General features: G+C 42.6%; 1 protein-coding gene across 1 annotated transcript; it reads right to left on the reverse strand.

The window, feature by feature from the left end:
• Positions 1-303: 303 nt before the first annotated feature.
• fhdc2 (FH2 domain containing 2) lies at positions 304-10,627 on the reverse strand. Its single transcript, XM_007548448.2, has 12 exons — positions 10,394-10,627; positions 8,794-9,348; positions 8,637-8,698; positions 6,121-6,223; positions 5,810-5,895; positions 5,514-5,614; positions 5,160-5,230; positions 4,901-5,008; positions 3,678-3,748; positions 3,134-3,251; positions 2,880-3,044; positions 304-2,787 (listed from the first exon to the last, which is right to left on the reverse strand). Exons 2-12 carry the CDS (start codon positions 9,238-9,240, stop codon positions 928-930), a joined length of 3,192 nt encoding a protein of 1,063 aa, XP_007548510.1. The 5' UTR covers positions 9,241-9,348; positions 10,394-10,627; the 3' UTR covers positions 304-927.
• Positions 10,628-16,461: the final 5,834 nt, after the last annotated feature.

Here is a 16,461-nt window from a genome sequence, read left to right on the forward strand (position 1 = left end):
TGAGAAAACACAGCGGAAATATCTTTTTCTCAGAATGCAACAAAGTCACAAACATTGAAAGACGGAGGGCACTATGCTCAAGACATTACTGGAAGACAATCTGTTAGGAGACGCAAAAACGTTATCCAAAAACATGTTTGATTGCACCCAAAAGAGGTTCTACAACATTTGGAGTCCAGCGAGGCTAAGCCTCTATAACTCCATTTGTTAAATACATTGATAAATCTGGTTGTATTGGGACAAAATGTGGAAAAAACACTGCGCATATTATACAAGAGTCTTTCAAAAACTGAAGACACTTCATTTCACAACAATGTCTTTATTATTTCTTTGACTTTTTATTTTTTTACAAATACATATCTCAGAGTGAATAATTATACTCAATAAAGTTATAGATTTTTATATAAAATAAAAATACAGTAACCATCTCTTTAGGCCTCTTTTCAGTTTTGTAAAGTGCAGCTTTTTCTTGAGGCCAGTTGGCAACAAAATTAACTGTTCAATATAGTACCAGGTTCAAGTTCAAAACACTGATTACTCAGGCATAGGCCACAGTGTGCATAACATTTGGATTACTTTCTTGAAAACTGCTTTTCTACCCCAGAATATCAATTAAAACAACATCCTAAAGTGAAATGTTCCTCTAAGTGTTAAGGCTGTTCTACTGGAAGAGGTCTTCTATTGCTGTCCTATTGCCTGCAAAGGACATAAACAGGTGTCAAAAGAGGTAGATTGTAGAAAATGCACTACCCTGCTAATGTGTAAAAGACAAGATATAAAGTATTTCAAAAGCTCTCGGTGGAAAATCAAACATATAAACCAGACACTCAGACAAAAGATTTTACTTAAGATTAATTCAAATCAACTCAATGTTTAGTTAGAACTGAAAAATACCTAGAAATTCATACAGACATGGAAAATTTCACATCATCTCCACAAGGGCTGAGCTGTAGCAGCCCGGGGCATTTTGAGACCAGGTATCCGGGAAGCAGCTGGAGTTTTAGGGTTAGCAGGTGAGTTGGCGGCACAGGTTGTTGTCTTGGCTGATTTACTGCAGGCAGCTGAAATGACAGCTGTGCGTATGTTCTTGGCAGTGGCCGAGGACGGGCTGCTAGCCGTCCGCGACTGCGATGGCAGTTGACACTCAGAGTTCGGAGCAACACGTTTGGACACACGGGTGGGAGCTCCTCTGATAAAGGTAGACTGAGTGCTGCCACAGACCTTCTCTTGTGGAGTTCTGTCTGAAGACCTCCGAGTCAAAGCGGACTTCTCCGTAATCTGTGACTCGTTTGTGATTCTCTCCTGTGTGCTTGTACTTCGCTTCGCTTCCGCCTGAGCTGTAGTTGGTCGAACAGAAGATGACGAGCGGACTGAAGCGCTGCGGGGAATGGACGGACGTGCAGGAAGCGGTAGGTTAGCGGGTGCTGGAGCTCCGTTGGAAGGCTCGGTTTTGGAGTGCACTCGGGGTAAACCTGAGCTGTTGGAAGGGAGTGTCCTTGACACAAACCCCCTCTTTGTCCCAATACCACTACGCATCAGGGTCTTCACAGTTCTAGCATCTTCTTTTGATGCAATAGACACTGGAGCAATCCCCACGTGCAAGTTGACATCCCTCTCCTTCCTCCACTTTGAGCAAAGACTTGGTGAAGGTCGTGGAAGTGGAGAGGTTGGGGGAGTTAGTGTCTCATATGACCGCAGACCTTTAACCAGAGTATGGCACTCCAGTGTTTCACCGACACGTGGGAATGACCTGGCAGTCTCTTTATCTGCAGTTGGCAAATCAGAGGCCTCCTCTGGCTGTGAATGACCAAACTCTGGCAGACTGGAGGGCATCCAGTCCTCCTTCACTGCGGTTAAAACCCCTTCAGTTAAACTTGCATCGGGTACAGATGTTGTGGCACTTATTTTAACTGTTGGACTGTACTTTGTCTGTGGCTGGAATGATACTTCCTCTGCGGATGATTGTAATTTGGTCCCAGTCTTTGTATTTCTGTCAGAAAGTGTTCCACAGCCGTTATTGGACTCATGAACTGAAGAGCTTCCAGATTTACTCTGAGTGGAACAATTACTATTGGACGGCCTACGTCTGTAAGCAGAGGTCTGGCTTTTCACACGTTGGGCTGATGTATTGGTACTTACAGCAACAGACTCTATGCTAGAACTGTTCAAAGTCATGTTTTCAGGAGAAAAGTCTGCCTTTTCTTTGTGTCCTGTTGTTTTCAGTTGGTCATGTGGAGAGTAAGTAATGCTCTCAGGCCCATACTGTTTCATAGTGAAGCTTTTTCCATGTTGAGAAGAACTAAATACTGCAACATGGGAGTCTTTTACTGCTTCCATTCTCTGTTTCGACGTTCTGATCCCTCTTTCCAGAACAGACTCTTGGTCAAAGGGGGAACATCCGCCATCGGTCTCTGGTGAACTGCAAAGTATAGCACTGGTTTCGTGGTCCGAGGAACTGTTTGAGTGATAACCAGTGGATGTCGGACTACTGCCCAAGACCGGAAAGCTCTTGAGAATAGACGAACTGCTGAAATGGGTGTCATTTTGCATGTGGTGCATGAATCTACGAGAATCAGCGGTTCTAAGACTACGGCGATTCCAGGTGTAGTTCAGGTTCTTCTCTAAAAGTCTCTCCAGTTCATCCTGGTTTTCTTGACAGTGAGGCTCTCTGGCAAGACTCAGCCCAAGGTCCAGCCCTGTACAAACGGCAAGAGACCGACGCTTCTCCACAATCTCTCGTTGACGTTCTAGACGTTTCTGCTCCTTGAGGTCCCGTTCCTCATTTTCCTGTTTAGAAATGGAAGAAAAATGAATATCGGTCATCATAAGGTGATCAACGGAGCAGTTAGGTTTTTTTGTGACCTTCCAAGGCATCTCACCTGAACGGCTCTTTGGAACCGATGGCAAAACAAATGGAAAACCTTGCACGCCTCCTCTAGCTTGAAAGTGCTGTCATCTTCACAGAAAAACTCCATCAATGCTTGACTCGACATCCTCATACCCTCTACCTCGTCATCGGCCTCTTTCAGTCGCTCGTCAGCCCTCTGAACACAGACGACACACATTTTCAGACACAGATTGTCATTCGTATTGATCTTCATTTCAAACCAGATGTCAAACCAGTGACGTATACCTCCAGAAAGGATTGTGTCTGTTGCTTAATCTCTGTCTCATTCTCTACATTTGTCTTCAGTTCAGCCACTCTGCTTTTTAACTTTGCCAGGTCATCTAGCACAGCTTCTTCACACAACCTGCAGAGATAAACAATAAGCACTGTTGTAACTCTTGTATGTCTAAAAAAAAAGAAAAAAAAAAGACTGCATGTCTAAAATGGAAATAAAAGAGATAAAACTGAGTAAAAAAAAATGTGTGTGCAAAATCCAAAGTGGAAATGCAGACATGGCTTCAAACCTTCATTAGATAAATACACGGTTCTGAAAAGCTCATTAGCTCAGATGTTGGCTCAGAGTAGCAGATTTGTCTTAACCCACTTTCACTCTAGCAACTAACTGCAGCTGCAGAGCGAGGGAGTGATTAAAGAATGCAGTGGATTGCAATGTGTTAGCAGACTACAAGGATATATTGTTGTTTCTGAGTGGCCTTTGTTATGTTCCCTCAGAACTAATCATCGCAGAATCCAGGATTCAACAGAATCCAAGGTTTGGGAAGAGACTGACCTGGAGGCAGAGCCAACGTGGCCTAGTTGGCTGGGAAAAGAAAGTAAACTCTGGTCTTTTTTCACAGCTTCCTGTGGAGACGAAAACAATTGATTATCTTCTCCATTGTCTGAAAGGATACAATACGCAAGTTGCAAAAAAGATGACAATGAATGCACTCTGTGGAGCTTTTGGTTTCAAGAGAACAATTTGGCATTGTTTTGTACTTTGCTGCCTGAAATAATTTCTTCTTACAAGAGCTCTTCAACCTTTTTATTATATTTAGTTTTTCAAATGTGAAAAAGTGAAAAGTGTAGGCCCAATGACCTGCAGGAGGCATCAATTTTTCAAGCATGTAGAGTACAAATGATGACAAGTTGTTAGTCTCGACTGTTTCATTGTGATTTTCAACAAACGACAGTCAGATAGAAACTGGCCCTCAACAAACCTATGGAAACATTTTTTTATTTTATTTTATTTTTTAGAATGGAGCAAAAGTCCTGAGGTTGGGATTCAAAATTCACATCATGTCACTGAAAAATGTTTCTTCCAGTAAATCCACCCTCCCAAACTGAACGAGCCTAATTTATAAAAGCCAATTCAAACAACAGCTAATGTCAACAGGTTTGAGTAATGACCACTATCGCTGACCTCTGACCTGCATTTTCGCAGGAATTGTACACATGTGTTTCAGGAAGATCTATAAACACCAGCTGGATACATTAAAAGACCAAAGGATGTTTATAAACAAAGTTGCAAACTGTGTTTACAAATTCAAGTTAAAGCAGTCAGTGACTATCAAAGCAGGTATTATGTGCCATTGTACTCTTATGACTATATTAAAACAAAAAACAAAACAAAAAACAAGATGATGACAGACAAAGACCCCATGGTAATCCGGGAAGATGTACACCCTGTCCAGGTGCACCTTTGACAGGCTATTAGTCCAGCACTGAGCTACTGTCAACACTAAGTCATACAGGACAGGCAACCATGTACAAATGCGCTCACAAGTAAGTGCAACTTAGACTGGTCAGCACACCAGCACGTGCTTTTGTAAGCTTGAATGTCGCTTTTTACTGGGAGGAAACCTCCACATATGTTGGGAGAACATGCAAACTCCTCCCTGAAGCACCCTGGTCTGTATTCAAATTGCTGTTTTCAGGCAACAGTGCTACCAACTCTACCTACTGGTGAAACAAGCATCTCCCCTCCCAACTTTATCATACAATTCAGAACATTACCATAGCAACGAAATGCAGCAAATTCATCCCTGGCTTGTTGGCTTTGGTGTCTGCCAATTTGAGAAGTGATGAAATTCGAAAACCAGCCGCATTCCCCGAATATCCACCCTGAAAAGAAACGCAGACAACTTTAAGCAACGGATGTAAACCTCGAATGCAAACCGCAATCAATCAACAGCTGAAGCACAAGCCGAAAATAGCTGATCTCGCATTTTCAGAACCATTCAATAACTCAACGACTGACTGGCTGGCTACTCACAGCATTCATGTAGTTCCCCGCTTTCAGCACCAGACGGAGGATGGAGTGCAATTCGGGACAGCTCAGCAGTTCTAGGAGTGTAAATAAAATCAATATTGTGCCTCAGGGCTTAAGCAATGACAATTAATGTGTATCCAGCTGACATCAAGGCCATGAAACATGTCAGCAACTTTTATGCCCCCCAAAAATAGCAGTGCATGCAGATTTCTAGTTAGCCTGAATGCTAAATAGCTTATCTCACTTCCACTGTGGCGCCTGACAACCACTCAAGCCTAAACACAAGAATTTTAGCAGGCCTATACAGTCCCAAGTCTTAATGGTGGTGGAGTACACAACTCCCTGCTGTTACTTTACCTCTTGCCGCCTCCCTCAGACATCTGGCTGCCACACACAGAGAGGTCAGAGCGGGGTCGAACTCTTGTTGTAGGATCATGGCATCCAGACGGAGCCGAAAACTGGTGAAAGAAAGACGAGTAAGACGGATCAATCAGCAAGAAGGGTTGACTGATGAGACAAAAAGGCACTCGAGATCATTCTTCTGTTCAACAAACATGACAGGGTTGAGTAAAGAAGGCTGGGGCAGAGTGAAAAAGCAACAAAAATGTTTTGGGATGGCTGTACATCTGTGTGTTTTGTTGGGGGGGGTGTACCTGGGAACTTCCACTAAAAGCAACATGAAAAGATCAGGCTCTCCGAGACAGCTCTGTTCTCCACAGAACCTCCTAAGGCGACATTCCTGAAAGAAAGAAAGAAAAAAGATATATGCTTGTTAAGATTCAGGTCCAATACATTTCAGCAGGATCCTCGTCTGGAAACAGACCACATCATACAAACTGGTGTAATGGCAAACTTTTGATCATCCTAACTAAAGCCAGATGAGTGAAGGGGAGCAGGGTGGGGGACGGTGAAGAGGAAGCAGACTGTCAGTCGTTGTATTTGCACGCTAGATTAAACCCTTTACCTCCTCGCTGTCAGGAAGCAGCTTGGAGAGCTCTGCGAGCTTCTCTGCTCCGTAACGATCTCCAACACCGTGCCTGATATCTTCAATGATCTCCTTAGCCGGCCTGTGAAAAGAAATGCACCAGCTCATTTCGCATTGCCAGCTTAAGACAAACAGAAAACTGGACGTGTGCTGCATATGACGAAAAGTCTGACGCAGCAATAATAAAAGAGAGTGCCTAGAAGACAAACAAAAGGCAGACATGCTCAGGAGACAACCGAGGACTTTGGTGTGTCATGAGGAGGGACTGAAACTGAGACAGCCGTTTAACCTCTGCCTTACTTTCTCGGATCGAGACCAGGATTTACTATTCCAGTAATTTTTCATTATTTTCCCCGTCCTGCTACATCCCCCCCACCAATGATCACGCTACAGAGAGTAATTCTCATCAACCAGTTCATCTTATCCTCATCTAGAACTGTCAAAGAATCAATTTCTGTGGAGGAACGTTCTTTCTGAATTGCTAATCTGCTGGAAACAAAACCCAGAATGCAATGACGCACATAAAACCCAAAAACTAAATGATATTTAAGTCTCTATAAGACAAAGAAAACACCAAACCAGATTTTGTTTAAACTGCAATTGGGCTAACAAAACTTTTACTGTGTCACTCTTTGTGACAGGCGCCAAACAAGACAAATACTTGAGTCTTTTCACAAAATAGGGCTTTTTCATGCAAGTCCCAACAAATCTAGTTTAGAAAAGAAAGCATCCCCAGTTGAGAATCTCATGGTGGCATGGCAGCATTGAAACTTGGCACTTTCCATGACTCTGTGAGCAAGCATTGCATAATTGTCAACACAATAGTTCAGGGAGCCCTAGAGGTTAGTGTATTTAAGCTCACCTAAATGGTTATGAAACAACTCCTTCCATCATAATAGGTGCAGCTCTAAACCACACAAAGAAGGTTTTAGGGGATAGCTGATGAAGACAACCCACTGGTGGATTCTCAGTCAGCAGGGGGGCGGGAGGGCAGATTTGAGATGAGCCATTCTTTACGGGCATCAGCAGGTGTCACCTCGGTCTCTTAAAGAGCTACTTACTCATAGGCCTCCTTAAAACTCCAGCTGCTTAGGGTGCTCAATCCCTGGCAATACACCAGACATCCCCTTCACTGATGGGGTTTTACACCTCTAACACCCGTTAACGCCTGACATATGGCTGCTTTCCGCAGTTCAAGTCAAGTACTAATCCCTTGGCTCCATTTGGAAACATTGGTGTTCCCTCTTTTTCTGAACCCACTTTTAGTTTAGGTTAATTTGGTCAAATGCAGGGGGGACAGCCTTAGTGTAAAAGCTAAGATGCAAGGCACTTTCTTTACGTATGCTTGTGTAAGCATACGTAAGGTTCACAAAATACTTTTTCTGCATTAGCTTCTTCTGTGCACATATTGAAATATACCAGGTCAAACAAATGTCTAAGTCAGACAAAGATTAGCAGTCAAGTAGTCTGATGGTTCTTTGGTGCCTGAAAACCTGGACAACTTCTTGATATCCAGAGACAAGTTGGTGATCTTAAGCTTGAGTGCAGCGGGATTATGTCACAGTACACTGATCCAAAGTACACAACGGTTCCACTGCCGAGTGGCACAAAAATAAAAAATAAAAAAATAAAAAAAGCATCCAAAAGACAGGATTTGGAATGGCCTAGTCAAAATCCAGACTTAAACCCAGTTGAGATGCTGCAACATGATTGTAAACAGGCTTGCAAACTGTTCAAATAACACAATTCTGCAAAGAAAAGTGGCCCAAAATTTCTTCCCAGCATTGCATAAGGCTCACTGACCGCAACCACAAACACTTGGTAGCCGTCGTTACCGCCAAAGGTGGAACAAGTTTATGAATTATTTTTTCACACTGGTGCAAGTTGGTTTAGGCTTCTTTCAGTTTTTAATAAACACGTATTTCAAAATTTCATTTTACGTTTATTCTGGTTGCCTATCATATTAAAATAGATATTATGAGCTGAAACATTTAAGTCTGACAAAAAAGAAAAAAAAAAAAAACATTTGTAGTACTGCAAAAACATTTTCCTCAACTTAAAGTCCAGTTCCAATGATCAGTAAGTCAAAACCTGCATAATATATCAGATGCATTAATACTATTACTGTATAGAAGTTCCCACAGAACTTTCTGGACTGCAATTAAGATTATAATTTAAGAAACAGCGTCTGTGCCTGTAGTATAGTTACAGCAACGCCTGTTTGATTGCAGCATAAAATGTTCATTAAGTTATTAAGAAATCATAGCTACATTGATTTTTTATGGTGAAGCAGAAGAAGCAAATTTTAACAAAACCTTGTTGCTGAGACGGATGCAATAAATCTCACTATATCAGGTGTATGTTTGCTATCAACCCCATGAACACAACTGTCATGCACCACTGATAAAGTTCCAGTGACAGAAAGAAAGCAGCAGTAAATCTTCAGCTTTGATCAGTTATAAACTTCAAATCTATAAAGGAGTTACGAATCTTACATTTTGAATTGCCGCAGAAATATTCCTATGTTCATGCTGCGCTTGGAATCCAGTAGGAAAATCTGTAAAGAAGCATAGAACACACATATACCCACTTAAGACCAAGAACACCAAGCAAAAATTGCCAAAAGGTCTGTTGCCATTTAAACGGTCTGACCTCTCCCAGGCTATCCTGTGGGGATCTGCACCGCAGCAGCGCCGAACGTCGCCTCAGCGTCACGGTTCTGTCCCTTGGGGTGCTGTCCTTCTGCCCAAACAACTCGTCCAGAGAATGGAGGTCAATCGGAAACTCGTCCTCGTCGGGGGCCGCGCCACTCCACACGCTCTTCCTGCCTTCCACCTTCTCTTTGGGGATACGCTCCCAGTTCAGCTTCCTCAGCCGACTCTGACGTACAGTATCTGCCCGGCTAAAAGGTGAGGAGGATGCAGACGGTGGTGGGGGAAGAGGTGGTGGAGGAGGAGGAGGAGGAGGAGGAGGTGGTCCTTGAGGGGCAGCCAGCACCTGACGTGACTCCATGGCTGTCGCTACCACGGCATCGGCAGTGGGCTTAGTTCCATGAAGGGCATGAGATTCCTTGACGGCCACAGTCAGGTTGATGTGCATAGAGGCTGTCTGGTAGTTAGAGGACGGGGTTACCACAGGTGAGCAGGCTTTGCAGCCTTGCTCAAGAGAAAGTCGTTTTGCTCTCGGTCCAAGTTCAATCCATAAAGTCTAGGACACAAAAACAGATTCAAAACTGGAATTATAAATCAAGAAATCAAGACCAGCTGAAATGCTGACGACTTGCATGAAATGTGGGTTCATTTATTATTATTTTTTCAACCTGCTTCTCGTGCAAAAGACTCCCCTGGTCTAAAAATCCAGCCGGTGACTCAACTTTCACTGGAAATATCAAAGTATTTTTACAAGAAAGTACAAGGAAGGCAAGATGAGCTCTTCCCATATGTGGGTTGTTTGAACAGCTTGTCTCATCCTGTTCAGATTCACCTCATTGCATGTGCACACACACGCACACAGATCTTCCTTTCTAATTATAAAACAACGAAACACCAAAGGCAAGCAAAGATGCAAAGCTAATCAAACAAACAAATGAAGGGTCAGCAGCACCACCACAGAGCAACACTTTTCTTACAAACATCTGAAAGACATACACACTCTCGCACATCCAAGTTCTAGACTGGAACAGTGACACGTTTTTGTGTGTGTGTGTGTGTGTGTGCTTCCAGTAAAAATCGGATTAATTATGCATCTTTTGTCTCGGCGTTTGACATACAATCTCTTCATCTCTTGAGATATCTGCCATGAGTCATAGCTTTCGGAAAACTGCAGGCCAATCTGATGGCCAATCTGTTTCATGGAGATCCGCATGAGCACGCTGCAAAAGCCACAGCCAGTAATCTCAGTCATGATCGATTCATGAGATCTGTATCTAGACACCATTTAATGGGACCTGCATCCTCATAGCTGAAGAATATCACGCGAGAAAATTCGTGTATTACTTTACATGTGCTTTTTTTTCCCTTAATGCGTTGCAGGGGATAGAAAAAGAGTAAAACAGTCTAAAATAGTTTAAAATAAACTTTTTACACGTTGCCATTTGTTGTAAAGTAGTATTCCTCGAAATATTGCTTATTCCAGCACAATGTAAGATACCCAACAATATCTCAGCTTAGTTTTAAGTAAAAATAAAAATCACATTGTTTTGCTCATTTTCGTTTCTGCTTCAGAGCCAAGTCAGGTTGTTTGTTTGACTTACCTGATGGCCACAGAAGTGAGTCTAAAAGCCGACATAAAAACCCACGACCACCGATATCGGCTCCATTCACTTACGCTCACTTTGTCTGTAAATTCCTTTATTCCTAAAAATAAAAAAATAAAAAAAATAAAAAATAAACTTATTGCGTCCCGCTCGCTGCAATCTCTCGTCCTCCTCAACTTGTAGGGAAACTTCCACACTGCTCCATCGCGAGCGCGCAGGCGCGCACCCCCACATTCATATGCGCTTTTCTCCCGCATCCTCCCATTTTTCCCATGGGCGGACTGACGGTTGTCAGGTGGTATAAGGTCAGTCTTCAGCGTCTCGATATCCACGGGAATGTATGGGATATCTATAATGCAACGCGTGACTTTCTAAGTAATATTCAGCCAAGTACTGTGGCTACGACTTCTAAAACAATATACTTTTTTTTTATATATAGTAATAAGAAATCATTTCCATGTTTTAAAGTCTAATGTAGTTTGCAACGCGTGTCAGTCCAAAAATAAGACTACATGGAAATGATAGTCTTATCATTTCTGCCTTGGGAAAAGATTCATACCCTTAAACCTTTTTTCACATTGTGTCAAGCTGACACCATTTTTTTTTAAATCAAAATTTAAATGAAGTTTTAGCTAACAAAAGTAAAAAAAAAAAAAATGAATTATGAAGTTTGAAATTTTTACAGCAATAAATCTGAAATGTGCTGTGCATTTCTGTTCAGCTTTTACTCTGACAAACTGTGTCAGGAGGAGTCACATAATTTGTATTTATAGTAAATGTATACATAAATTTCAGCTTTTTTTGAAGGCTTGAAAGATTTATCAGAGAAGATTAGTGTGTAGACTAAGAAGTGGAGATGTTTATAGCAGGTTTCCTGCAATAAAGGGCAATGCGTGTTATCTTGTATCCTTTTTGTGTCACCTGTTGCTTTGAGTTTTGAGTTCATATAGTATACTACATAAATAAAGTTATTTGAATTGAATCGAATAAGATCTCAATAAAACTGAGGGTTGTAAAAAGCCTCCATAGGTATGATTTTTTAATTATTTTTTTGCAAGTCACTGTAAAGCATCCCTAATGTCAAGAATTGTACAGACAACATGATATGTCTCTGTTTCAGGTTTATCATCAAATCGGTGAAATGTATTTGGTACAGAGGACCTTGATTGTACCTAGAGGGGTATGCTATTGAGAAACTGAGAGAAGGAGCAGATCGGTATCAGACATGGGAAATGATGTCTGCATCTCCTCCCTGAAGCAAGAATGACATATGCATGAAAGCTAAGAGGCTAGAAGTCCCTTTAGGGTGCTGAAACGTCCCAGTTGATGAGTTACAGACCCACGACACCGACCTTTCATCTAAGGTGATGGAGCGCTCCTGGCCCACGCCACCTAGCTCTCTGCAGCTCCGGCTCAGGTAGCCGCTTTCACAGGCCGCGCTGACAGACCCTCTTCATCACGTGTGGGCCTGCAGTAATTAGCAGGTTATGACCCCAAATATCTGGCTTTTATTGTGCTTGAGCCGAGGCGTATGTTATTTTGCGCCCTGCCAGAATAAACGTCTCTCAGGAAATTTTACTTTCTGTCCAGCCGCTCTCTCCTCAGAGTACGGTACACCTCTTAGAATACGAGGAAATGCCTCTGATGAGAGACAGCAGCTTTATAGTCCACAAAGGGCCTGAACAACCTGACACAATTACACCTATTATGCCAGCATTTATGTAGCGAGGACATTGCAACAGTGATTAATGAACAGCAGGGACTTAACTTGGCTTCCCTCAGTGGTCTCAATAAAATGGGTTGGACTGGAAACACACAAACAGTCTTCCAGCTGGACGAAATAGAGAACATCGGTGCTTGTGTGTCTCTCTTGGCTCATCGTTTTATGAATGAAGGTGCTCATTTGTAACATTTGCAAGTATTTATCCAAGACGGGAACAAGAGCTCTGAGATTCTTCTCTTATGTGCGGCCTTTCTTTGATGTCTAAACCTGCTATACTTCATTTCCTAATGGAGACATAAGGCGTAAACACGAGACCGCAGTGCCAACTACCCTGTAGCTCAGCTCTTAGATCAGTGGGGCTGCTGCAGCCACGGCGGCCAGCTTTAGCCCTTCATCGTCTCCCCTCCTTAATCTCACTTTGAAGTCCTGGAAGAGTTGCTTAAAGGTGAATGCTATTAGCTCCCACATCCCCTTCTTTAAGCACATGCTGGAGATATGCTGGTTTTTACAGTACTCTGAAACAATCCCAGAAATCAAAATACACCAAAAAATAACGTGTTTTGCATATTCTGTTTTGACACAGTGATCAGATTTTCTGCAGTGACCTCTGCCGAAATCGGTTTTTACGCCGCGCAAATGAATCCGGATGTGGCTAGATCAATGGAATAGATTTATTTATTATTTTTTTTTTTCCAGATGCACCATTCACTGTATAGTTTGTGAAAGAGGCAGTAAAATTGTCCCATGTGGAAGTATTGATGCTATGAGTGAGGGGTTTTAGTGTTGATCTGCCTCTGGTTTGCCTCCTGGGTCTAGGCCACTTCCATGCTTGAGTGAAATAGGTCAGAGTGACTGTTGCTCTGTGGGGGTACTAAACACATTCATGTGTGTAGTTGTGCAAGAGGAAAGCTGTGTGCACACGCACACACACACACGCACACACACACACACACACACACACACCTGGATTTTATTCCAGACTGCGGGGACAGCAGGTCTGGAGTGGCATTCCTAATCCAACCCAGCTTTCTCAGATCTTTCTTGGTCTTCCAGCTGCACTCAGATCATGTGCAATTGTCCTGAATGACCCAACAAAGATCTCTGCCTCTGGTTCAGAGGACCTGATAAGTAGTGACAATAAGAGACAGGCAGGATATGTGCACAAGCAACCATATGTGAACACACATTGGTTAGTTTCTGACTTTTTGGGGGGTACCCTATTCTGTATTGTACAGAAAACTATTTAAGGCTGCAGACAAAAAGCCTTATTCAGGTCTGTATCTTGTTCTGTTGTCTTAGACTGAGCCAGGCTGATGCTTTCATGAGTGTGTGTGCACATCATATTATGTTTTAGGTGCATTAAATGGCCCCGGGATAGACAGAAAGGATGCATGTGGTTTGTGTTGATGTGGCTTTGCATAATTTGTTGTATTGCTGGGATTAAACTCTGCAGGGAGGAGGAAAGGCTGAGGTGCTTGTGGTCAGTTGTCCGTGGGGGGGAAGGGTTGACCTCACTAGTCTTCGCACATCTGGCCACTGGAGCCATTTCCGACTCCAATTAGGATTTCCTGAGACTCAATAAAGCGGATTATTGGCCCACAAAAACAGCCTGGCGTACTCACCCACCCATCCATTGTCTTCAACAAATTCAGCTGCTGCGCTCATCGGACTGAACAGAGCTACAGCTGTGCCGTTTCTTTCATCTAAGATCTAAACATTTTGTGTTGTGCCTTTCTAAAGTTTTCTTAGCTCTTGGACTTGTTTACATCCTGTCACTTTGTAACTACAAACTGCCTTAAATTTTGTTGAGATTTTAGGTCATAGACCCACACGAAGTAGAAACGCATTGTAAAGTGGAAGGAAGATCATTTGTGGGTTTTGAAGTATTTTACTGGAAGAAATATGAAATCATCTGCATTTCTATTCAAGTCCTGCCACATAATTTAAATGAGATTTAGGTCAGGACTTTAGATGGCACAATGTACATGAATATGCTTTAATCTAAACCATCCTGTTGTAGTTCCGGTTGTATGTTTAGCGTGTTTGTCCTGCAGGAAGATGAACCCTTAGCCTAGTCTTACGTATTTTGCATCTACTAAACAGGATGTCTTCTAAGATTTTCCTGTATTAACTCTTTATTCGAGCAACTTCCCTGACAAGTTTCTTCTTCCCCCTCTTCTATGATGGTCAAGCACAACTAAGGATTGTCCTCTCACGTAAGCAGTGGATCCTCGCAGCTCCCTCATTATCACTGTGACCCTCTCGGCTTTGTCACTGATTATGCTCTCCCAGCTTTGTCTGTTCGGATGGACAGTCATTTGTCTTTTTGCTATGTGATACATCGTCTATTTCCAGATGGTGGATTGAGCAGTTCTCCATAAAATGTTCAAAGCCTTTGGTATTGTTTCATACCTCAACTTTGCTCTAAACTTTTCCACAACTTTATTACTTATTTGCTTTGTACGTCCCTTGTTCTTTGCCGTGCTGAATGTCCAGTAATTTACTGAAAAACCAGCTGTACTTACAATTACCATTAATAACACTCACATGGACATCGGAGAGCAACATTAAAAGGGGGAGGAATACAGCATATCCCACTTGTCAGATTTTTCTTTGTGAAACCTTCTTTTAAAGATGTGTATAATTTTCTTTCCATTTACCAGTTATGCACAAAACACGTTCAAGTTTGCAGCTCTAATCTAACAAAATGGGAAAAAATTAGAAAGAAATTAATATTTTATACGTAGCACTCTATGATTGATTTTTAAGAGCATTCTCGTGATAATAAGAATACATTTCAGGAAACATAAAGTGATTTTCTCCCTTAATCCCTGAAACAGCACAGTCTTTATGACAACATGATGTTGAGCACAAAGCATTAGCACAGAGTTCAGGGAAGCTGGGATGGACTGATAGGGGGTCTGAGCGGCTCCTTGTGTGGCTAGAGGGATCACACAGTTAATATTCAAAGGGCCGAGCTTGTTGTAAAGAAGCAACTAAATAGAGATTGACAAAGCGCATCGGTCAAACAAAGGCTTCTCCCTAAGTAGGCTGTGTGTGTATAGCAAGAAACGTAGTAAACGAATGGACTTCGCTGCGTTGGTCATGTGTAAAGTCTATAGAAAGTTATTAAAGCAGGGGACCCACTGCAACAAACTCAACTACACATTTTGAAACGAGACTTAAATTTATTCTTAAACACTGACCAAAAACTGTTGTAAACGCTTAAAGCATTTCTATTTGACCCAGTTTCCAATGAGACTTTCCAATCATATGACCTGGAGGAACTGTGTTCGATGGATTCCTCCAGTGGGCTCCATAGGAGTTCTGACTACGTGGTCAACGTGTTTTAGGTTGAGTAACGCAGAATCCCTCCTGCATCAACCAAAACTCACCAAGCGCATAAACACACACAGACAGTCACTTCAACCATCCAAACCTAATTATTCCAGGCCTGCTTCCCGGTGCCAATGAGTGATGTCACCCACCGAGAGACAGTGGGATTGTTGGCTCGGCGCCTGAGGGTGGCCACGCTGACAGGGAGGAGAGCAGAAACAAAAAGAGGAGGAAGTTAGAAGAAGATTAGCGGTTGAGGGGTTTGCAAGGAAGGAAAATGTGGGGAGACCGCCACCATGTTTTGTCCTGCCCCTCATGTTGGGATTGCAGAGATTAACCTGCTCTGCTCCTGAACCCACAGAGCCCAGTCTCTGCACTACATTTTCTCCATCTCCCGTAGACTTTCAAACAAACATTTAAGGCTGAAAAGGAAACGCAGAAGGGACCATGAGAGGAAGGTCCCAAGGGGTCTCTGTCTAGGATTAACCTAGCTGTTGTTCTCATCCCATCAATTTCACTTGAATTCACTTTGCTGAAGCTTATTCATTCTCACCAGCTTGTTGCATAACAATGCCCAGTGCCTTGTCCTGCAGCACCGGAGCTGTTGGTAAAACAAGGCACCCTTGGGCCCCAGAACCCCTGAGCCAAGGCCCAATTTCTTGTGCTGTGGATGGGAACCTGTTGACGCTGTAGCTATGGCGCGACTGACTGGACATTTGGGGCAGACGTCACAGCTGCTAACTAATGAATGCTGCAAAACTTTTTCATAGCTTGAAAACAATGTTCAGGAGGATGGGAAATATGCTCACTTTCTCTCTTGTGAATGGAAAAAACGCATACCACGTCCTTTTCTTTCCAAAATGACATTGCTCGGGTAACAATATGAAATGGTTTCTTGTACTCACGCATCAGGTGCAAGAATGTGGGAGTCGGGTTCTTCTGGTAAAAAAAAAAAAAAAAGAAAAAGCTAAATGTGCAGTTTGTACAGTGCCTTGCAGAAGTGTGG

The sequence above is a fragment of the Poecilia formosa genome, unplaced genomic scaffold, assembly GCF_000485575.1.
Source record: "Poecilia formosa unplaced genomic scaffold, Poecilia_formosa-5.1.2 Scaffold26, whole genome shotgun sequence".
NCBI lineage: Eukaryota > Metazoa > Chordata > Actinopteri > Cyprinodontiformes > Poeciliidae > Poecilia > Poecilia formosa.